Below are 24274 nucleotides of genomic sequence, written 5' to 3'. Positions count from 1 at the left end.
TTTCTTGCTTCAATGGCACATCTGCCTGGCTTTCTCCATGCAAGGTGTGAGTGTTCATCCTGATTCAAAGTGAGACTATTAACTAGGGACATACAATGCAGATGCAGCCAGATCGAACAGGCTTCTGCAGCTTTATTTTGTAGGTGGAAATGCTACATTAAAAAAAAAAAAAAAAATGCAGCCTAAAAAGGAAAAGAGTGTTACATTCCTCTCACAGTTCATGAGCTGCTAAAGGATTTTGCTCAGCCTTAATAATGACAGAAGCATTTTAGCTAAATCTATGGGTGGGAATTTAAAACGTGTAAGATTACTATTTCATCATAGCAGTTACAAACATGTGAAAGCAGAGACCTATCAGGGAAACTGCTTGGCCATCCTTAGTCCAGGAATGCTAGTAAGTGTTAATAACATTTTAGTTTCTTTACAATTCAAGTAAAGCAGTACATGCTTCTGTGGCTTTTATCAGCAAAGTGGGTGTATAGGTGAAAAATGATAGGGTGCCGACATGTTTAAAAAAAAGGTAAGGTAAATTAGTCCTATTGTTGCTAATCTGTGTTCTAAGAGCTTGCCAGGGAAGACAGTAGCTCTGACAGCTGCAATGGTCTCATGTTATACTAAATGTACTTTTGCTATCGTTAGAGTCAGTTTGCATTGCTAGTGGCAGAGAGATAGCACATTGCTGTTTTGGCTACTGGGCTGTAAAATTACTGGATACGAGAAAGCGGAGGAAGGGGAGAGATCCTAGTTTTGAACCAGGGAAAGATACACCATTCTGGAGGAAGCTGATCCTGCAGGGCCAAATGCCAGAATATCAGGAGAGAGATGAGGAGATAGAGATTGAAAGAAAACACATTTTGGAAAGGAGCATCTCAGAGCAGAATGTCTAGAAATGTGACAGAACAGCTTCTGCACACCATTTCCCGAGGCGATCCAGCTTCATCTGATACTGATGATATTGGTTATAGTTCAGGGTATTAATAGAAAAATGTATTAAACGTCTTTGTACACCCCCAGCCCCTGCCCCACCTTGCTTTTAGGAAAACTTCCTGGCAGCAACCTATGTTCTGGATGTAATGTGTCAAAATTTTCATGCATCTCTCTGCCTGCTTCTGAGAAGCAAGGCAATTATGTTTAATTCTAGTAGTTGCTATCTCAGACAGCTAGTCTAAATGGTAAACAGCAAAAAATCGTGATACTCAGATAATTTTATCATATCTAGCATTATTAACAGGTAGTTAAAGTCAAGGTCAGAGAGCTGGAAAAATATCCCTCCTCAAAACAAAAAAATCTTCCCCCTGCCCAGGCTGTTGTGTGTAAGAACTTCCTTTCTTTTAGGTTCATTTGAAGAAGTCAGTGTCACTGGGAAGCCACGCATTTTTCTTGGCTGATCTGTTTCACTCTAGCAGACCCCTACTATCCTTTGAGCTGCAGGTTTTAACAGCTCCGAGGAGGTGCAAAGCAGCTGTGCCTGTTCACAGCTGGGCTACTTGAATGTGTGTGGCCTTGGTCATACAACTTCTCTCCTTTGTGGTTCTGCCACCCTACCTGTGAAATGGTGACAACACTGACAGCTGCATAAAAAACTTCTGTAAATGGCAAATGCACAGCAAGTACTATATATTTTATTCTGTGGACGTGTATTTCTCTTGGTGTCAGAGCATTTTATGAATACAAACAAGATTTCAGTAAAATAAAACAGTCTTTCTAAATCCTTTTTTGTATAATCCACTTAAAGCAGTCATATCCATTGGTGTGTTGACTGTTGCCTACATAAGCTGTGTTTAACCTAGATTATTGTTTGAAAATTTTTTTCTCCTTTTTTGAGGGGCAGTAAATGCTGTCACTCCCATTGATGCTGAAGTTTTAAATAAATGTAAAGGCTAGAATATGAGTTTATCTTTGCTTTTGTAAAGGATCCAAATTAAAAAGTTCTTTTTAAGTATGTTTACCAAAGTCAGAGTCAATCCACCATTTCATTAGTAGCTGTTATAACAATTTTGTGTGAACATATAATGAAACTAGAATTTCTGAATTCTGAACAGATTTCTGTTTTCCAGTGTGTTCCTAAGGAACTGTTTCTCCAAAATACAGTTTCCAAATAGACTCATGGTCTTTAAGATCAAAAGGAAACATTGTGGTCATCCAGGCAAACCATCTTTGACCAGATGTCTTACAGCTCACCAGACATAATTTCTATTTGAAGCAGAGAGTAGCTTTTAGAAATCTTCCCATTTTAATTAAAACACTGCCAGCAATGGAGAGTTTCCAAAAGTTTTTAGGATGTTCTATTTTTGCTTTATCTGAGGCTATCTAGCTTAAATGCCTAGCCTTTTTCCATGGCTATAACTGTCTGTGAGTTTGAAGAATGCTTCTCTATAGCAGTTGGATGACCTGTGTATGTGTTTGGACACTGTGAACTAAATGCCCACATACTTCTGTTTCCTCAGCTAGGAGCACCTCCTATAACTGCTTTCTTGTGGACCTGCTTTTCTCTTCATCATTTTTGGGCTTCTTTCCTGGGTCTCTGCTGTGTCAACATGTTTCCCTTGTCCTGTATGCAGGAAGCTAGCTGTGAGATTTGCAATTCTACTCAGTGCAGAAAAACCTGGTAAACTTGCTTGTCATTTTATGAGCCTAAATGCACTTTGATGAAGTAGTCTAAAGAAGGCATTTAGGAATTTAATACTGTCATTTTTGTGAGCGACTGAGATTTCTTACCTTCTGTTTTGACTTTCACACTGTCCTGCCAAATAGTGGGAATGCAGTCAGGTGGTTTAAAACTGTTGTATGATGATAACACATGGGTTGTTAATCCACCAGAGTCCAGTTTTGTCTTTCAGTCCTTCCTATCAGCAAGTAAAGGAAGTGGACAGATGAATACATATATAATAATCGTACTAATAGGAAAGTATATGAAAACCATTACAGGTTTTGAAGCTCCTGAAATGTCTTCCCTGGCAAGAGCAGACATCTTCTGTAGCACATCCCAGATTATATCAAACAAAGTTTATGTTTGTGTACTTCAGAGATACATGTTTGCACATTTGAAGATTGTCTTGGTCAGAAGACAAAAGGTTTTATTGGTACAGAGACTATTCATAGCCTGTAATCACATAAAGAACCAAATCTATATTAGGCCATTTTAAAGTCCTTTTATCCCAACAGAAGATGAAGTAGAAATACCTTATAAAGATTGCTATTGAATTACATAAACATATATAACAAAAGTTTTGGCAAGACTGTAGAGACCACACTGCAACCTCATAAGTGGTCTTATTGGAGACAGAAAAACTTTAGTATGCCCAATTGAAACATCTATCCCATAAATGATAGCCATGGAAATAATACTCTTTATATTCTTTTTCTCAATGTATAATATGAAGAGTGTTGTGAATTATGAGCACAGAGAAATGAATACACAACTAAGTGACTGTTATTGGCACGTTTCTAATGTCAGAATGTGCACAGGGACCATCTTGGAGTTGCAAAGCTGAGATGTTGTCCTTGTTTCAGCCCAGGCTTTAAAAATAAATAAAAGCAGTAACCAGAAGGTTCATTAATCAAGCATCACTCCAGCTTTTACGTGGTCTGACTTGCTGAAATTGAGAGATACCACCTCGCTGGAAGCACTGTCAGCAATTTGTGAGGTGTGGGAATAGTACTTCAGTTGAAAAAAACATTTGCTTTTCTTCAGCCTACTGAATGCAGGAAAAGAAACTTCAGTCCTTTTTCATTTGTCTGGGAAGCTGGACTGCAATGTCTCCTGTGGCTGGTTGTATGTGTCTTCCACAGGTAGTAACTCTTTGTTGGTTATTTCAGATGGTGGTGGTGATGACGATGATGTTTATTAGCTACAGAAATTAATATTTTAATAGCAACAAACTTCACTGACAGCTGCAAGGCTGGAGTTTAGGATAGAAAGAGGTACTCTGGTGCTTGGGTCACAGGCTGAGGAAAAGCAAGATTAAACAAGCAGTGACGTGAAAGGACAAAGGATGTTTCCGTTTCCTGTTTTTGTTTGTTAGCTTGTTTGTTTTCAATACAGCTTGTACCAGAGGAGAAAATGTTAAGATTCTTCTCTCTTGATTTGAAGTGATAGATTGGAGACAAACATGCTTGTCATGAAAGAAATAGGAGTATTTATAAATTTGTGCTACAAATGCATCTGAAATGCTAAAGAACTAGTGAAATAGCTGGTGTAAAACATGCTACTGATACTTCCATACAGAGCAAAACCCAATTACTTTCAATATTTCAAACCTCTCAAACTGAAGCTTGATATAAGCACTTTGGATCAATTCTGAATTTTAAATACCTAGTTCTAAGTATATGAAAACAGGATAGGTTTGGAAAAAAAATATTGATCCTTATTTATGATTACTGATATTCTGAACAGTAGCGACACAGATCCAGTCACAAAAACCCAAATAGGATCAATTTTTCCTGAGGTTTAAAGTACTCTGATGAGAAAACTGCTTGATTTTATGTTTATGTTTATACGGTTTGTGACTGATTTTTTCCATGGTAGATTTATGTCAAAGATTTCCTTGTTGGCAAAGCTTCATTAAGCAAAAGTGCTGGAAATACACTGAATAGTAGGTGGTAATTTCTTCCTTTGTAGAGATGAACAATATTGTGTAAGGACAATTTCAAGGAGTTTTTCATTGAAGAGACTACTCAGGAGAAGTGTTTGTTTTGGCAAGACCAGTATATCACAGTTGGATATTATATGTAATTTCATTATGGAATACTTTTACTGTCTCTCTGTTTCTCAGTGGATTTGCTGAACTGTTATGGATATGGTAATAGAAGCCAGGGCAAACCCTTGACTGAATCAACACCTTTGGAATTACACTGGTATTTTTGACATTTGAATTTGATCCCATGGGAGAGATTTATCTTCCTAAGAAGTCATTTAGTAAATGATTTAAGGCCACCTTAAATTAGCACGTGCAGTTGTCTGAAGGACTTAAATGATTTATGACAAGGACTGTAGGACTAACCTCAGGAAAGAAAAAAAAATCTATTAGAAATTTCTACAGGTTTTTGAACATATATCATCATTGCTACAGTAATACAAACATAAACCCCAAGTTAATTCAATTGCCAGATGTTGAAGTCCAAAGCTAATTAAATTTGGAGAGCTTAAAGTTTTATCCCTTTGTGGATACTGGGTTTAGCATCAGCATTTCAGTTTATTAAGAAGATGCAATGTTAGGTCTAGGGTAGATAGAGTTACAACATATCAGTTTGCATTCAGAGTGATACTAATACTAATCCTCATGGTGTACTGAAATTCTAGATGATTATACTCTCCCAAGACTAGATATACTAATGTTGTGTGTAACGGTGTGAGCAGAGCTTTAGCTATTGTACCAAACAGATCTATCAGTTAGAAGTCTTTTTTTTTTAAATTGTATTGCCTTGTAGCTCTTGAGTTGTTAGGTGAATTGTACGACCTGTGGCTAAAAGTGATAAAGTACCTTGTGTAAACGTAAGAGTTGCTTTTAAGCTGGTGCAGCAAAGATTTTTCCTCACTTTTCCAAGGATGAGTTATTTTAGAAGCTGAACCAGAGCATCTGATTAGGGAACTTCAGATCTGAGGAAGGGAAAAATCTCCAGCTGCTTGAGACACACTTTGCCTACAACAGCTGTGGCTGGTGCTGGTGGAAGCCACCAGGCAGGAGCCCAGGCTCCCTGGAACTTGTTGTCAGCTCTGCCACAAACTGCTGTGTAATTTTCATCCTGTAATTTTAGTCTTCTCTGTGGTCTGCTGTGATACAGTGTGCAAGGGGGGAGGTTGGGCAGGGGCCATGGCCACGTTCACTCTGCAGTTGCTACAGTCGCACCTATGAACAGGAAACCTGCCGAGGCTTCCTCAAGGAGAGAAAATGTGGATCTTTTTGCCTATTATTGTTCCCTGCTTTTCCAGTGGGACTTGAGTTCTGGCCAACAGCAGACACGCTGAGCTGCTCCAGGTTTTCGGTGTGATGCTTGTCCTTACTAGCAGTTCTGGCTGCTAAAAACCTGCCTTGGGAGAGACTGTGCATCTCCACCGCTAGCTGGTCTGTGCCCTTCTCTCTTCCCAACTTATTCTTCTACAGTCTTACACCTAAAGTAGGAAGGAGACTTTGCTGCTATGCACAGTTATAGGCTGATACATATTGATATTTGTGAAGAGCTCTGAGCTCTGGGGGTGGGAAGGGTGCAGAGGAAAGGCAAAGGATGTTTCGGGTGTGTTAAAATGCACAGCTGTGGTTCATTGTACCTCATGGATGTGGAAGTATGGCTGTAGTGCTACAATGGCTTACTTGTATGTAGTAAAGTAGGTGGAAACCACTGAATTCATATCAGGACTGACTAGCTTTTTTGTGGCTGTAAGATGGAAAAATGTGCATTGAATTTCAGCTTTGTTCCATGGGTGAGACTGCAGTAGCTTGCCCTGATGTTGTGCAAGATGTGTTTCTTTGGGCTTAAGTGGTAATTTCAAGGATCCTCTGCTGCCTTCTTTCCTCCTCTGCTTTTCTTTTCTCTCCCCAGCCTGTCCTAACATCTGTTTCTTTATCTTGCTTTTTTTCAGAATGTGTAGCATCATTATGTCAACTGCTTTGATTGTTGATGTCATTGATGTCATTGACCCTTGCTGAAGAAGCACCTTGTCAATCAACAAGAATGTATCACATAGCACTGCTGGATTCATTGACATTTTTATCCAACTTTAGACCCCTACAGTTTGTGAAATGGTATCTGCAATAATTTTCCATGCTCTTGACCTGTGTCAACAGCTACTTTATCTAACTGTCTTAATCTATTTTTACAGTGCAAACTGGCTGCTGTTAGTCAGAGAATACTGATAGGTTAGGAAAAGAGCTTGGTGTTTCATTATAATTTTTTAAAAACCCTCAAAATTCTTCTTAAGCTGAATAGTCCAACTTTTGAGGGGGTCTCACCTTTGTGACTCTGAACATGGACAGCAGGAGGTGTGCCAACAATTTTAGTCAGCCCTCTCACATTCCTGCATAATTACTTGGGTCTCAGTTGTTCAGTAATCAGGACATGGCCCTTGGATATTGGTATATCCTCCTATGAACTTTAATCCTACACGTATTTACTTTTTGTTTTCATTACAATGTGAAATACAAAAGGAGAGTGTTGTCAAATTATATAATTAAGTAGAACTTGGTCACAGAAATTTTCATGATGGGACAACTAGGGTACATACTGGTTTTGTTAGAATCATAGACTCACAGAACAGTTTGGGTTGGAAGGGACCTTAAGGACCACCTAATTTCAACCACCACTAGACCAGATTGCTCAAGGACTCATCCAGCCTGGCCTTGAACACTTCCAGGGATGGGGCATCTACAGCTTCTCTGGGCAACAGGTTCTAGTGGCTCACTGCCCTTGCAGTAAAGAATTTCTTCCCAATATCCAATCTAAATCTACCCTCTTTGAGTTCAAAGCTGTTAGCCCTCATCCTTTCACTACACTCTGTGATAAAGAGTCCATCTCTGTCTTTCCTCTAAGCTCCCTTTGGGTGCCAGAAGGCTGCTCTAAGGTCTCCCTGAAGTCTTCTCCTTCCTAGCCTAAACAACCCTAACTCTCTCAGCCTGACTTCCTATGGGAGCTGGTCCAGCCCTCTGATCATTGTTAGGGCCCTCCTCAGGACTTGCTCCAACAAGAGGTAGGGGTCTCAGAGCTGAACGCAGGACTTCAGGTGGGGTCTCATGAGAGCAGAGTAGAAGGACAGTCCCTTGACCTGCTGGTTACACTTCTTTTGGTGCAGCCCAAGATACAATTGGCCTTCTGGGCTGCAAGTACACATTGCTAGCTCATACTTAGTTTTGCATCCACGATACTCCACATGCTTCTCTGCAGAACTGCTCTCATTATACTCATCACCGAGCCTGTAACTCTGGAATTGCCCTGATTGAGGTGCAGAACCTTACACTTGGCCTTCTTGAACTTCAAGAGTTTTGCATGGGCCTGCTTCTCAAGCCTGTAAAGGTTCCTTTGGATTGTGTCCCTTCGATCTAGAGTAGGAACTGTAAGAACAGTTTTTCTGCTATGGCCAGTTCTGGGCCAAGCACAGTCTCCTGTCCCTGAGAGGGCCAGCCTCATTCCAGTCCTTTTCCAGCCAGGTCTATCAGAACTCTCATGCATGTGAGCATTGAGAGTCTCCAGGCAAGTGAAGTTTGCCAGGTGGAATGTGAGACCATTCCCATGGGGAGGGAGGATGCTTGCCCACAGCAATTCCTCGTAGACAAACTCCAAGTAAAAGTGCTGCAATGCTGTCTAGTGCCACCTTTCTACATGGTGGACATTGCCCCTTTTGCTCACCCATCCTGCTTCTACACAGATTCACTGCTTGCTTGGCAATACTTTCCACGTCCCCTATCTGAGATTTTTCTCACTTTCCCCCTAATCTATAGTGTTTCTCTGGCATCTGCTTTCTTGTTAGCTTTCTTTTTATCTGAGCAGGAATTTCTAATCTCTTCTTACAGGCATAGGACAGATTGAGGTGAAGGATGGCAGTACAAGGGATAGAGCCACGATTACATTTGAGAGTGGCACATTTCAAGAACTTTTCATCACAGTCTGAAGATCCACTCCTTGATGTTTAATTCCTCGGTATAAAAATCATAGATTCTGGTACGAAATGTATAACCTGGTTCAGTGGTAGGGTCTTTTTTCTCCCCATGCATGCTTTCTTCAAAATTGAAAGGATTATACATTCAGCTTGCCTGTAACTTCTGCTTAATACTAATGGTGTTTTCACATACTCAACACATTTCTCATCAATTAGAAAATATTCATTCAAGTAGACTCCTTCATGATACATTTGAAAAAGTACTTTTTCACAAGACTGTCTAGTGTTTGTGTGTTAAAAATCATACTGTTTTGAGACATTACTGGATTATTTTTTTCAGCATGTTATTTTTTTTTTTTTTCCATTTTCCAAATCTTTTTTTGGACAGTTTATTACACTGGAGGAGGTCTTACTTACATGTGACTCCTTTACCAGTAATCCTATTGAATCAATGAGAGCCAAAACAGTAGAAAGGAGTTTTATTTCAAACAGAGATAACATTTCATTATGAATTTTAGCAGTTAGAGAGGATAAAAGAGTGGTATGCTTGAATTAGCTCAGAGCAGCTTTTGTACCATAGCACTGTTTCATGCAGGTCTGTGAAGAAGAGCTGTATCATGCACAGAACAACCCTGTTAGTGCTGAAGTGAGGGAACTGGAAATTATGATTTTTAAAAAATAGTCTGGTCTCCAATCTGGCTTGGCTTTGATTTCTAGACATTTAGGAAATGAAACTTTCAAAGCTGAAGTTGATGGAAAAATGTGTACTGTTCCACCTCAGTAAGTGTGCCTATGGAAATGTTAAAATGCACCTCATCGTTTGCATAGAGTCTCGTTTTGGTAAGAAATGGGAATCTGTTTAATTGATTTCTCCAGAGGTTTTCCTTCAAGGCCTTTGGTTTAGGAAGTGCGGACACTTTTTAAAAGAAAATATTTTTAAACAAATGAGCTCTTTTTGTACAGAATCAAACAAATTCAAGATATACCAGGCATTTGAGAGTCATGTATTGATAAATACCCATAAAATACTCAAAGGAAATACATGTCAGAATACTAAAATAACTGCTGAGTCTTGACCTTGTGTTCATTAATATAGTCCAGTGATTGTACAATTTAACCTACACTGAAAAATACTGGTAAGTTTTGTTGTTCACTTATTAGATAAAATCCCCGAACTACATGGTTTAGTGTAGTGAGCTGTTCTATTTATATCGCAATAATATTTTCTGTAAATTAAATTTTATGGGCTGGCTTCTCAGATGAGAACATTGTCTTTCTGTAATGTTTTTAATTGTATTCTAGATGGCTGTATCAGTACATCCTCAGAAAAAAAAAAAAAAAAAAACAATTTGTAAGCAGATCACAACATAAGGTGTTTGCAAAAAATCTTCCAGACAAGGCTGTAATCACGAATGTGATCTGGTGTGTTGCAATGTTTTAGGTTACTCCGTCTAGCATCCTACACTGACTCCTTTGTAGCAGTGTACAGTCATGTCAAGGTTTAATTGCAAGGCGACAATAAACTGTGGCAGATGCTCTCTGTCACCCCCTCACCCTCCCCACATAGGAAAGATAAGGAGGGATGAAGAGATGCTTCGTAAGTTCCAACAGTTTTAAAAGACTTTACTAAGGCTACTAGTAAACAGAGAGAATATACAAAATATACAAAACCAATCTTGAGTATCCCAGGGTAAAGCAGGTTTGCTTGTTTCCCCCCTCCCGTGGCGGAGCTGGGAGCTGGTGAGGCTCCAGCAGCTGCAGGGCAGGCACCCGGAAGTCCTGTGTGGGACGTGACAGCAAACCAGAACTGGATTCAGGGATGCAGGGTCTCATACTTTGGATTGCAGGGATGACAGGCAGGGTCCTCTTCAGATGCTGGCCATGGTCATAGAGAGTGAGATCCTTGTGATCTCCCTCTTTTATAGGGTGTATGATGCATATTGGATGGAATACTTACTTGGTCAGTTTTAGTCACCTGTTCTGTCTGCCCATCCTTGCAAACAAGCCCCTCTCACTTATGGAACACATGAAATCTTATCAGAATTCTTGGCTGTTATAGCAATAAATCAAAACATGAGCTTCTTCTGCATTCCATTGGACACTCTTATCAGTTTCAGAGCACAGAGTCCGAAAACACGTAGCTAAATTCAGAAAAATACAGTTATTTAGAACTTAGCTGAAAGAAAAATTCACTAAAAGAGAACTGGTCTTGTTTTTAACTGGGAATAGTAATTTTGACTTCACTAAGGGCAAATCATGCCTGACAAATCTGGTGGCCTTCTACATTGTCGTTACAGCATTGGTGGATAAGGGAAGAGCAACTGATGGCATCTACCTGGCTTTATGCAAAGCATTTAGTACTGTTCCACACAACATCCTTGTCTCTAAATTGGAGAGACGTGGATTTGATGGTTGAACCACTCAGTGAACAAAGAACTGGCTGGATGATTGCACTCAAAGTGTTGTGGTCAATGGCTCAATGTCCAAGTGGAGACCAGTGCTGAGTAGCATTCCTCAGAGGCTAGGACTGGTGCCGTTTAACATCTTCATGACATGGACAGTGGGATGCAGTGCAACCTCTGCAAGTTTGTCGGTGACACCAAGCTGTGTGGTACAGTAGATGTGCTGGAGGGAAGGGTTGCCATCCAAAGGGATCTTGACAGGCTTGAGAGGTGAGCCTGTGGGAACGTCATTAAGTTCTGTTCCACCATTAGAGAGCTACCTGCACTATCTTCCCATATACATATTCAAGCAAACATGCCATTTGCCCCCCTCTGTAGTTATACGAAATCAAATGGCTACTTATAGTAATTTTACGTATACATAAAATGGTCATTAGGTCTTATGGAAGACAAGAATTTATGTTTTCTTTTTTGGTTTTGGGTCTGATCATGCAAGCTGCAGAGCCCTTCTACAAAATTACTCTTTCATGTATTTTCCCTAACTTTGCTAGCAATTGAGAAAATAATTATGGACAACATTCATCATGTAATTGTCACAGGCCCTGCAACAGGTATCTAATCTGAAATACAGTTACTTTTTTGGTTAAAAGACAATAGATAAGATACAGAAAAATATTTATCCATACCTCACTAAAATCTAAATACCACAGGCTTGCGGATTAACTCAGTTGATACTAGCTCTTGTACAAATATATGCATGTATATGAATACCTGCATATATACAAAATTCTTTGTGTGTTAAATGATTGTTACAATAAACTGGAACTGTGCAGTGAGACAATGTTTATGATTGTTTGGACTAAAGAACTGTCTGATAAGTGTTCTTAATAATGTTATCTGGAATAAAGGAAACAGAGAACAGGAATTAATTTGGGGTTTTTTTAAGGCATCCGTGTATGCATGTATCAGTCGCCACAAGTACTATGCTGCCTTTATATTTCAATATTTTTAATGGTCAGCAGATGTTTGCAGCTGAATAGGCAGTAAATAATGAAGTAAACATTTTCACAGTAAAGTAAAGAGTTGTGCAATTTGTCTTGTCAGGAAAACTGCTTTCATTTATCCATATAAAATGGTATTAGGTTGTTGAAGTTCTGCTTAAACTTGTGTGTTGCACAGGCTCCTGGAATATTTCACGCTCCTCTGCCTTCATTTACAAAAGAAAATTGTTTTTCAAAAAATTCTCACATTTGCTATCGGTAGTTCTTACAGGAGCCTTGATGTGCATAAGTCAAACTAGATGTGCTGCGTTTCTGATTTACAGCTCCTCTAGGCAACAGTAGTGTTGGTGACTGCTATCTTCCATTAATTTTCATGCATCTAAATCAGAGGTAGCAGTGGTAGTTTAATCTCCTTCTGTTGTGTTTAGCTCATTGTTTTTGATTTGTGGAAATTTTTACAGCACTATCAGATCCCGATATTGTGTTGGTGGTAGACATTTGTAACTCCTTCCTGCAGTAGGGTCCATTATAAGTCAGTTACTAATCAGCCTGTTTTGTGGAGAAGAGATCTAGTTAATAGGGTTGTTGATTTCACTTTAAAACAGCCATAAGGATTAATGCTTACTAAAGTCTTTTGACTCTCCCTCCTTTGGCCTTTGTCCAGATACTCTCTGAGCAGCTTATAAGCCTCTAGACTTTGTTACATCAAATGGCTCCTGTTTTGGTTTAACCTCAACTGGCAACTAAGCCTCACACAGCCGTTCGCTTATTCCCTCCTGGTGGGATCAGGGAGAGAATCAGAAGAGTAAAACTGAGAAAACTCATGGGTTGAAATAAACACAGTTTAATAGGTAAAGCAAAAGCTGATCACACGAGCAAAGCAAAAGAAGGAATTCATTCAGTTTCCCAGGGGCAGGGAGGTGATCACCCATCTCCAGGACAGCAGGGCTCCATCAGGTGTGATGGCTACTTGGGAAGATAAACAACGTCACCCCAAACATCCACCCCCTTCCTTCTTCTTCCCCCAGCTTTTCTACTGAACATGACATCATAAGGTGTGGAATATCTCATTGGCCAGTCTGGGTCAGCTGTCCCAACCATGTCCCCTCCCAGCTCCTTGTGCACCTGGCAGAGTGTGAGACACTGGAAAGTCCTGGACTACTAGGCAACAACTAAAACATCTGTGTATTATCAACGTTATTCTCATTCCAATTCCAAAACCTACCAGTATGCTCACTAGTAGGAAGAAAATCAACTTTATCCCAGCTGAAACCAGAACAGTGCCTAAGACTGATTAGCTGTCTGGTCCTGCTGAAGAGACCTCTGGATTGTGTAAGATCTGGGGGGGGCAATCAGCTCTCAAATTCTCGAGAGGGCATCAACCAAGATGGATTTTAGCGTGAGCTGGAAGAGGAGCAAAGTAATCAGGAGAGAAAGGCACACTATCCAATTTTTGGTTCTCTTAGAAACAGAAAGGGATTTATGACTGTTACTAGAACATTTAACTGAGAAATTGATTTCAGTATGAACACCACCTGATAGTCTGTGTTCTTAAACTGCATAATTTCTCCTCTAGAAGAATACTCTTGACCCTGAAGTTAGTTATTGGGAAGGGTAAAAATTCATTTCTTCTTTATAAAGGAAAGTATGAAGCCTTGGCAGCTTCTGTAAGGAGTGTCCTAGGAATCCTCCTGTGTTGAATTCAGGGTTGCCTTCCTGTATTTTCATCTGACTAAGAAGTAGAGGCCAGAGTGTTATGGCAGAGGTGACAGAGGTAGGCATGGCATGGTTCTCAAGCAAAATTTCTGTTAATGTCAATGGAATATGTCTGTTTAAGGATCTGAGACTGAGTTGTGGATGCACAGCAGACAAATCAGCCTGCTAAGGCTCTGACAAGTGACAAAGAAATACATGACCTGAAAGTAAACTTCTTTTGAATGCTTGTATGTTTGCATGCGTCCACAGATATTCATAAACAGCACAAATAGAAGGTGCAGAGTTGGCTGATAGCAGGAAATTGCTGTCTTGCTTAGGGAGAGGAGAATTGAATTTTTATCGTTTATCCCATGAAACAGTTCAGCAGAAATACGAGCTGCCAGGGAAGCTAGATGTGTGTAAATATAACCTGGGTTTCTCTGGGGATAGTTTATACTATTTGCATTTATAGAAACTAGCTCCTGTTTAGAATAGCTAATGCAGAAATTACTGCAGGGCCCTGTCTGTTCTAAGCTTGACGTCACTTTTGGTATTGCCCTTTCTGGATGTGTCATGAATCTTTGAAGAGGTGTCAGATGAACAAGAATATAGCATTCAGAATTATATTTTTAACCATATATCTATTTTTCTGTTTCAAACTCTCTTTTGTTTTTGCAATTTGACCTGTTGCTCAGTACCCAGATGCTTCTCCCTGGGGAGAACTTAGTATATAAGTTCCAGGGTGCCTGGCTAAGAGAATCTTGACAAAGAGCCACTTTGCTAAAAATGCAGTTTAGTTTGTTTGTTTGGGTTTGTTTGTTTGTTTACTTTTTCACTCCAAGTGGTAAAGGTGATTTAGATACTGGTTAAGCAAGGCATTTGAATACTTCCTTAATGTTTTTGTTTTGTTTGCTTTTCAGGAATAGATTTAAATAAATATTTTTTAAAAGAAACCAAAACACACACTCCCTTCAGAAAATTAATTGTTTTCTCATTGTAATAAATTGGTTTATTTTGTAAAAGTAACTGGTCTTATAAATTCAAAAGAAGACCTAGTCTAATAATGAAAAATAATAAAATAATGGCATTTGAAAGATGATAGTCAATGAAGTCCTTCTAGCAGAAGATTTAAGTAGTTGTTCAAAAAGATTTCTAGCACTAAATTGGATGTATTCCTTAGTGAACTGTACGCCAAGGTGAGCTGTGCATTCCCACTGTCAAAATGAACTCTTTAACATGAAATATGTCTTAGGCTATGGTAATGGGAAACTTACCAAGATTTCGCACATTTCTTGATAATCTCTATGGAACCCTAACACTTACCATATGTTTTCCTGGTTGGCAGGTGGAGTGGATACAACAGCAGGTGGTTAAAAGAAGGATAAAGAGGGATTATAAACCTGGTGGTACCCAATCCACTTATTTCAATGATCCCAAGTGGCCAAGCATGTGGTACATGGTGAGTACATATAGCATCATTGGCTCTGTTTCATATTAGTGTTTCATTGTCTGCTGTGATGTTTTAAAAAGAGGCAAATAGTATGTTCACAAGAAGCAAATTTTGCTTCTTTAGGTACCTAATGAAGGTCTGTAAACTCCTTACAAGTATTATGTAGAATTCCCAGTGGGCCCTGCAATAGGAAACATTTATTAATGCATTCATTCATGAATGCTTCCTATTGCAAAATGTCTTGGGAATTACTTATTAGAGCATAAACTTTCCATAATGAAAAGGGAAGGAACTTAGCCACAATCTGTGAGAGCAGTGAAACTGCTTGTTTTCCATGGACCTAATTCACTGTCTCCAACATCAATGTGATAAAAATGTCTTGTGTCCTGAAAGAGGAGAATAGAGCCACAAACACTGACCAGTGTTAGCGTTACACTCTTTTTAGAAATGAACAACAGTGTTGCTGAAATAAATAGATTGTTCATGCTGTTTACTATCTGACGAGTTGCCTGTTTTCTGAGCAATTTTTTTTTTTTTTTGTAACCCAAAAGTCACAGTTAAAACCTGGAGTGAAACCTCTGTATTCACAATATTTTTTAAAATATTCTTGTTTTTCCAAGGAAGGTGCAAATGAAAAGTTGTATTTAGTAGGCAGTTGACTCCAGGTGACATGTCTTTATTTTGTCTGATAAAAGACTTGCTTTCTTTCTCTATTGTCTTGTTGATGTAGTTCTAAATTCCTACATGTTGTTTTCTCACTACGTCACCTAAGTTGCTGACAATAAGACACTCAGAAGGTTTTATGACATGATAGATTGAATAGCTTCAGACAGGGAGGAGAACATGTCTTTCTGGCAGCAATATGTATGATAATTTTCCTGTAAGCAGATACTGTCTTTTCAGGTACTTTCTTACTTTCAAAGCATTAATTTAGTATTTAGTAGAAAAAGATTGTCCTAACAAAGCCTTAAAAATATTTTAAAGATTTTATTCATTTCATTCTGGCTTGTATTATTGCTTCATACATTGAGAATCAAAAAATGTCATAATTTGTAACCAACATTAAACAGTTGCTGTTCGTAAAGTCAGAAGTGCTTATCTTCACAGAGATATCATGTGAGCATGTCATCAGTCAGAAAGTCTAGTAGCTTTGCTACTCAGTTTCTTGAATTCTTGTGTTTTAATGAAAGGCTAAGTAATAACCTTAATTTCAAAATTTGTTTTATTTTTATTAAAGAACTGTACTATTGATTCTTCTTTTCTGCTAAAAAATACTCCATATTACTTTTGCTGAGCTGTTAGAGACGTGTCTTTCAGGCAGTAACTCTCCTCATACAGTAGAAAACTATTTCATCTATGTTTCATTGCAGTACTGGGTTGATGCACTTAAGGGTTTTATTAGCAGTTCATTGTTCACTTTGAAAACAGTTTTCATCCAAAACTTAGTTCTTTATCAGTTGTTTGTGAAAGCTGTATTATTTTGGGTCATGGGATGATGGCAGGTCTTTTTCCCAGTTTATTGAAATGAGTACACTTGCCTGTCTCCTCTAATATGTATGTTTATTCAGCCTGCCTATCCTATAAATATGTTAATAAGGTGACAGATTCCAATAAATGGTGGTAGATCATGGTACTGTGCCCTGTCAGTTCTTATTTTTTTTTTAAATTTATTTCAGCATTTCAATTGAAACTAGAAAATAGCAGTGATTTACCTTTAGTTAGTCTGCTGTTATTGCTACAGACTTTCAGCTCTATGTTAGACTAAAGAGACAGAAGCCAAATTTCAAGAGAATAATAGTAGTCAAGTGAAAACCCACTATATATGGTGTACGGTAGCTTATGTAATTTTTCCTTTGTGTCCCTACATTTGCATACAAGGTTTTTAGTGCCACCATAGCTGTTTGGTGGAACTAGATTGGTGGGGTTTTTTTCTGACAGTAGATGTTTCTAGCAGTTGCCTCTGATTTGGCTCAGGAAGGCAGCAGTCTCCTGTTGATTAACCAGTTGTGTTGTCGAGCTGCACTGCTGCCCCACGGCTGTCAGTCGGACAGGGAAAGTGCTGCGGGGCAGCAAACAGTTTTTACTGTTTGTATTCTACAACTTTCAGAATATTGTCATTTCTATACCTATGGAAGAAAGTTTTCACTTGCAGATCCTCTGGGAAGGGGCTGTTCCTGGCTGATTGTGTTTGCGTCCACTGAATAACTCTGTATTTGAAATATCCTAAGTTGCAGTGTTTTGATGATATTTTGTTGAGAGTGATCAGTAAAGTATTAGTGAGCACAGTATTTCAGCAGAGAGAATAGTTAAAAAATGTGAATGGATAGACTTCAGGATGGACTTGGGTCATTACCAGATATCCTCATGTGACTGTATTTGTGATTGTCACAGTAGCTAATTTTGTTAATCTTATTTACCTTTTTAAGTTGAAGGGAATAAAAGAATTCAAGGTTAGTTAATGGTTTCAGTCATTGCTATGTCAGAAAGAGTTTCTTTGGTTGCTCTCTGCAGGCGCGTTATTGAGAAAGGAATAAAGTATTATCATGTACAGGTTTGTGTTTTGATTAATTAGTAACTTCGTTGTGGGTTAAGATTGATACCTTTGGCCATTGAACTGGCATAATATCTAACAGGGCCATAAATGTAGTTCAGATTTGTTGACACAAGTCCTTTTATTCAAAGACTTTGTCAAACAATATCTGATTGATGTTTTCCCTCCCCCAGCTTTTTCTTCACAAGTACCACCCCTTGTAATTTCAATTGTCAGGCTACAAATAATGCATTTTTATTTGTGTGATCTCCATGTCAGGAAGCTGTGAGGGGGATTCAGGCCTTCTTTCTTTTTTGAGCCATCTCAAAGTTTAAAAGTATCTCTCAAGAACTACTCTGAGAAAAGACTAAAAGGGTTTTTTTAATTACTCTATATTTTTCTCCATTTACTCTAAACACATTCCTAGAAAAAGTAGAGAAATTTGGAATATAGTTATTTACCACCTTATGGTTCTGTGGAAGCTGAAGCAGACAGAGCTGCCAGAGCCACTCATCAGCTGAACAAGTATACTTTTTTTCAGGAGATTATCTATTGAGATATTGCAGCTTTCCATGCTTTCTAATAACAAGGAAAAGTCTATTTTCTTCTAACTTCCCTCCCTCAAAGCAAGAAAATTGAAAAAAAGAAAAACAACTGCTTTATCATGACCTCTGAATCCTGAGACATCTGTGCTTAAGATTAAAATAGAATATTTTTATAGATTATGTAACACGTGAAACTTTGCCTGTTCAACTGTTACTTAAAACTGACCTATAGATTCATAGAATAGTTTAGGGTGGAAGCGCATTCAAAGGTCATCTAGTCTAACTCGCCTGCAATGAGCGGGAATATCTTCAACTACATCAGGTTGCTCAGAGCCCCATCCAGCCCCATAAAGAATTGGGTCCAGTTTGCTCAGAATAGAATCAAAGAGAAAGAAGGTCCCTAGTTAATGTCCCTTTCCAAATTTTGAGCCAGGAGAGAGCTGAGTCCTATATGCCATCTCCAGAGCTCAGCTATCTTTGTATCATCACGTTAGATATAATAAATTTATTCTCTTTCATTGGTGTTGACAACATAGCCTGTTTGTCAATAACTGGATGAAATAAATATATACAATCAGTTTGCATAACCGAAAGAGGTCAAAGTCAACTCTGAAGCCCTAGTGCTATCTGAAACTGTTCTACTTAACTTGTAATAACAACGAACAGTGGTTTTGGAATGACCAAAGGGACTTCGTGCCTAAAAAATTTCACTGTACTTGACAGTTGGATTAAAGATTTTCCTCATCTTCTCTGCATGGAAAAGTGGTTATACAAACTAGAGAAGGTAAATATATATCATTATATATAAAATAAAATATATGTGGAGTCGTAGTTAGTATAACCAATTTTAATAGTCTTTGGTCACAAGGGTCTCCTTGCTGTTTCTCTTTGCTCCCCACTTCAGAAGAGCTTCATAGTGGTCACCTGAAGCTGAAATCACAAAGGAATACAAGCATAGCTTTCTGCAGCTGTAATCTAGCTCTGCTGTGATGCTGGGCTCCATTGCATATTTTTTAAAAATAGAATGTAACTGCAAGAAATTAATTTAACCTTTGTTTACTTTTTATCAAACCATTGTTAGACTATGAAGATGCTGACTATGTCTTTGCAGTCAGTTCAGACTGTCACAAGCCTTTTTCAGCACTGATCAAGGATAATACTCTCTAGTACTGTTATCATCCCTTCTATTGTTAATAATAATTGCTAGTGGTGACAGGATTCTATAATTTGGAGAAATTTCCATTTCCTACCAGGTACTTCCCATTCTGTATGGCCTAGTTACCGCTGGGCAGGAACTGAACATATAATAGGATATTTCTGTGGGGCTGAGAATTTACTGGATGAGAGTATGACGTTTTGAGATGTGAGGCTGAAGGGTGAGGCACTGCTCTGTCAGAGTACCTAAGAATAAATGTGAAGTTAAAGTGTATTAGCCAAGTGTTTTCTTATCACTGGATGCCACTTCATCAGAGAGAGAGGAAACGTGTATCCAGAGTTATTCCTTATAGCTGGAAAAGGTCAGCACTGTCAGAAAGAAACAGGAGAAAGCTGGAGCTTCCATTGCAGTAAATCACTGGGGTGAGATGGTGTTGCTCTCAGAAACTACAGCACAAAATAACTGAGGTACCAAAAAAAAAACCAAACAAAACAACAACAACAAACACCAAAACCAACCAACAAACAAACAGAAACAAAACAAAGAACAAACCAACCAACCAACCAAACAAAAAACACATTGAAAAAACCCCAAGCCCCCACCACAACCAAAATGGTTGCACTCAGAGAAGAATCTAGCCAGGGTCTCTAAAATACATACTGGGTGGTGATCCTGAAAATTTTTATAGCAGCGAAACTTACCTGAGAACATAGGGAAATAGCTGACAGTATCACTAAAGTTGTAAACAACTGCAAGAAGTGGAACATGGGAACTTGTCTATCAGGTTCTCAGATAGAAAATGAGCGAGATAGTCACATTCATAAACTCCTTGGAATGGAGGAAGTAGGACACCACCTGTTATGTATCTAAACCAAAGAAATTGTCATTGCCGAACACATTCCACACTAGCAAGAAATATAATTTGAAGCCTCATTGAAGTAAAACTTTCAGGTTTACGTGTATCTTAGGTCCACAGTGATGTCAGCTCACCTTCTGTTTTAAACCATTTGAAGGCCTATTTTTGCTGTTGATGTCTACAAATGAATGACTTCCTCTTTTGAAAAATGTTTTTACATTTCAGAATCTCTTTCCTTTTCTCAACCTTTGTTATTTTCTCTTCGCATTTATTCCCCGTTGTTCTTTCTTTCTAGACATAACTGTGCTTTGGGAAAGTAGGTGGCAAACAAAATGCTTTTGGAGGAGTGTCAAAAGCAGATGACTTTACAGTCTTCTGTTTGGAACCCAAAAGGAGGACTTTTGTAAAGTTGCTTTGTACCTCTCCATAGTCTGCTAGTTTTCTGAGAGGTAGCAATATAATGGAAAAGGACTGTAAGATTCTATATTTTAACTAGTCTTTTTAAAACTAAGAAAAACACATTAGTATATATAAAGCACTTCAGTTGCTGAAAAAGTCAATTTTTCTTACAAAACTTCTGAAAAGATACTCTAATAGGCATCTGTAAACCTCAGAAAAGATACAATGTCTAACTGTGCTGTTCCTCCAACTGCTTATATTATGACTTATCTCTGGGGGCTTTTGGAAGAGCATTCCTGATTTCCAAAACTGGACTGAAAGAACAAGCAGATGCCACAAATGCAAAGCATTTCAGGGGATTCAAGGTGGAAGAGGATTGTAACACTGACAGCAGGGCACAATAAAACTATGTGACTGAGGCATAGTGGAAACGAACATTTACAAATTACTTGTTGAATAATGCTTGATAAATTACTTGCACAAGACAGCTATGTAATATTGTTGCACAGTTATACATGTAGTGTGAAGTTACTGAGATTTTTAGAAAATTGTTGAAGATAAAAGAGTTGCTGAGAAGCTTAACGCATCAGCCAATATTTATCTCTCATCCTTTTATATTTGCACTGGAAGATTTCTGGTATAGACAGATGAAATATAATTTATACTGCAGTTGAGAGCAGTCCGTGCAGACTGATGAGATCTGAATTAGTTGCATCCAAGGCTGGCTGCTTTGAGTGAGCTCTGATGCTGAACCCAAAACCCAGGAAAAGTTGTTTACTTTCCACTTTCAGTGAGGACTGTGAAGTCAGCATTGCTTTGAAGTTTGGTGAAGGGTCTGGTGAACCCAGCTTACTTTGTTTCTTCAGAAAATTCCTCCAGTATGTTCCATAGAGCTCTCCAGTTATATTTGTGAGCTCCCAGGTGAGCTATAGGAGCACTCACAGGGAGGGTCAGACACTCTGCTCTGACACGGTGTAGTTGACTCTGGACGGCAGCCAGAGTGGGGCTAATAAGCCTCTATCAGCAGTGAGTAATGTGAGTCTCCCAGGGTGCTGCAGCTGTGAAGTTGGAGGTGAAGAGTTAGACTGGCCAGTTGCCTCCCTGATGCCACTGATGATCTATGGGGAGCTGGCTTGTCCTGTGCCTTTCTTCAAACCCCAAGTGTGAGAAGCAGCACAGAGAAAAGGAGATTTTACATCCCTGGCCTGTCTCTCAATTAGGTCAGCTGAGGCGGTGGGGCTGTGGGACCCAGGAAGGAATGACAGACACCTGATGGGATGGGCTGGAGAGAGGCAAAGGAAGAGGAGAGTTCACACTGGGTCTGAGTGCCAGCCTGGATACAAAGGAGACAGAATTTGTGACAGAATTTCACCTGTCACATGCTAACGAATGAATACCTGTCACCCTCCTTTATGACCTGCTAAAAATTTATTTCCAACCCACCTATGCCAGACATTGGCAGCAAAGGAAAACCTCACTCTCTTTTTATTGCCCTCCCAAGAATAATTCTCTCTTTCTGTCTCTGCAATGGAAGCTAAATCATTGTTCTTTCTGAGGTGGCATGGCATGCTTGTTAGTGTTTTGCGTATTTTGTAATTTGGTTTTGTTGTTGCATGCACTTCTTGTATTTGTGGTTTTTGTTGCATGCGAAGGTTGAGTTTTTGGTGTTTTAGAAAGTTAAGACGATCTGTGACTTAACATCAGTGAAAGCACTTTTAAAAAGAATCAAACTGCCTGTCCAAACATTACCTTGCAAATCTGTACGTGGAAACACTCCTCTTGTTCACTGTGGTCAAGGTAGAACTAGTAACATAAGGTCAGGTAATACGCTATTTGACCTAAATTCATTTCCTGTTGGAAGATGACAGCACACTTAATCAAAACCCTGCAAAGTGGATTTATCCTTATCTACTGAAGAGAGATTATTAGTGCAACTAGTTCAGCAAGATTAGAAAATAGTTTAAAGACAGAAGAACCAGATATGCTACTTGATGTGTTCCTCTGGGACATTCAGTTCTGACTTCCAGATAAGCAGTCCTGGAAGCACCCAGGAAACACAAAATGGAAGTCAGCACCGTTCACGGCTTGTGCCGGCATTTTCACTGAACTAAGAAGCAGCAACACTGAAACCATTTCCGTACCTGCTTTGGGAGAGATTTTGCTGAGTGTCAAAGATTTGGTAATAAATCATACAGCAATAGCAAAATTCCTTTGCCTATTTACTACAGTGATGTTATCTTCAGAGCTAGAGTATCCACTTCTATTTAATATTTCAATAATTTATTTTAAATGTGTTCGTTTGTTTTCTGGGGAACAACTGAGTCACATTAAGAAACTGAAGGTATTTTTCTATATAATGTGGTTTGTGAAATACAATTAGTATATAATATTGTGTTTTTCTGAACTGCCTTTCTGACTAGTTTCTGCAATTAGTAAGCAAATGATAGTGCCACAAAATCTTTACTGAATTTCTAGTGAGCTATAATAAACATCTGCATTTAGTTTAGTTCAAACTAAAAAGCTAACAATAAATTATATGGAATATAAATGGACAGAAAATTGCTAACATGAACAGCTGTAAAGTGTGCCATAAAGGGGCACAATTAGGTGTATTTTAGTTTTTATCTCTCATAGCATTTCAGCAGGAAAAACATTAATGTATATACAGAGGTACGTACTTATCTGCAAGTAAACTTTTTCTCTTTTCAAAGGAGAAGGAGTTTACTCATCATAACTTTATAAGAGCAGTTTTCTAAGAGCAACTGCTTGGTTAGATAGCCACTTTTCAGATTTAACCTAAACTAAGTAATATCAAATAGCAATAACAATTTATTTTAGTGTGTAATACTGAGTGCTCTATTAATGATACTGAAAAAGAGAACGAGGCAATTTAATTATAAAAAACACTGCCTTGTTTCAAACACTCCCTTTATGTATTTTTTCTATTGTTTGCATAGTAAAATTGCAGATAGTTCAGGAAAGTGATTGCTAAATGTTATATCTACTTAAGAAATATTTTATAGCTTTGCCTCCACCCGCCCCACACCCACACACATAAAGAACACCATACAAATATCAGGAATCCCAAAATAACCAGAAGTGCATGGCCACAGTACAGATGAACCCAGTTCTGAAGCTTGCCTGTCAGTGGTCTGGTTGCTAAAGAATGAAGTGGTGTGAAATGTACAGTATGCCCTCATCAGAAGCAAACTCATAACCAATGAGACTTACATACATCTCTGACAGAAACAGTAGCTATATTATTATACTTCCCAATCAGGGAGTGAAAATCAGTGTTGTGCTTCTATAAGGCAATTTCCTAACAATTCTGTACAGAGCAGAGACTGATCTGTGTAGTGTCTCTTGCAAAGGAGAAATTGGAGAACCACTGCTTAGCTCTAGGATGTTAGCTCTTATACCAGTCTTTAAGTATCATCTTACTCCACTTTACTGGAGATAGATACCATATGATACAGCATTCCATGAGACCAGCGACATCAAAAGTCCAGCTCTCCTGATTCCTGCAACCATGCTCTAAGGTGTCTTTCTGTATACTGCATGTGCAAACATTATGACTAAAATTACAAGCATGCAAAGGACCTTAATTCTCACTGACCCTTTTTTGACCTTAGTTCGCACTCCTTTTTCAA

General features: G+C 38.7%; 1 protein-coding gene across 2 annotated transcripts in view; it reads left to right on the top strand.

Moving 5' to 3' along the window:
• The window catches only part of PCSK5 (proprotein convertase subtilisin/kexin type 5), a 254770-nt gene that overhangs the window by 33811 nt on the left and 196685 nt on the right, over window positions 1-24274 (top strand). For both annotated transcript variants that reach the window (XM_065861037.2, XM_065861038.2), the window contains exon 3: window positions 15034-15147. In XM_065861037.2, the coding sequence (XP_065717109.1) occupies window positions 15034-15147 (114 nt within the window). The remainder of the gene's footprint in view (window positions 1-15033; window positions 15148-24274) is intronic.

The sequence above is a fragment of the Patagioenas fasciata genome, chromosome Z (genome assembly GCF_037038585.1).
Source record: "Patagioenas fasciata isolate bPatFas1 chromosome Z, bPatFas1.hap1, whole genome shotgun sequence".
NCBI lineage: Eukaryota > Metazoa > Chordata > Aves > Columbiformes > Columbidae > Patagioenas > Patagioenas fasciata.
Note: the sequence above shows the minus strand (reverse complement) of the source record. Positions and strands in the feature narration are given on the sequence as shown.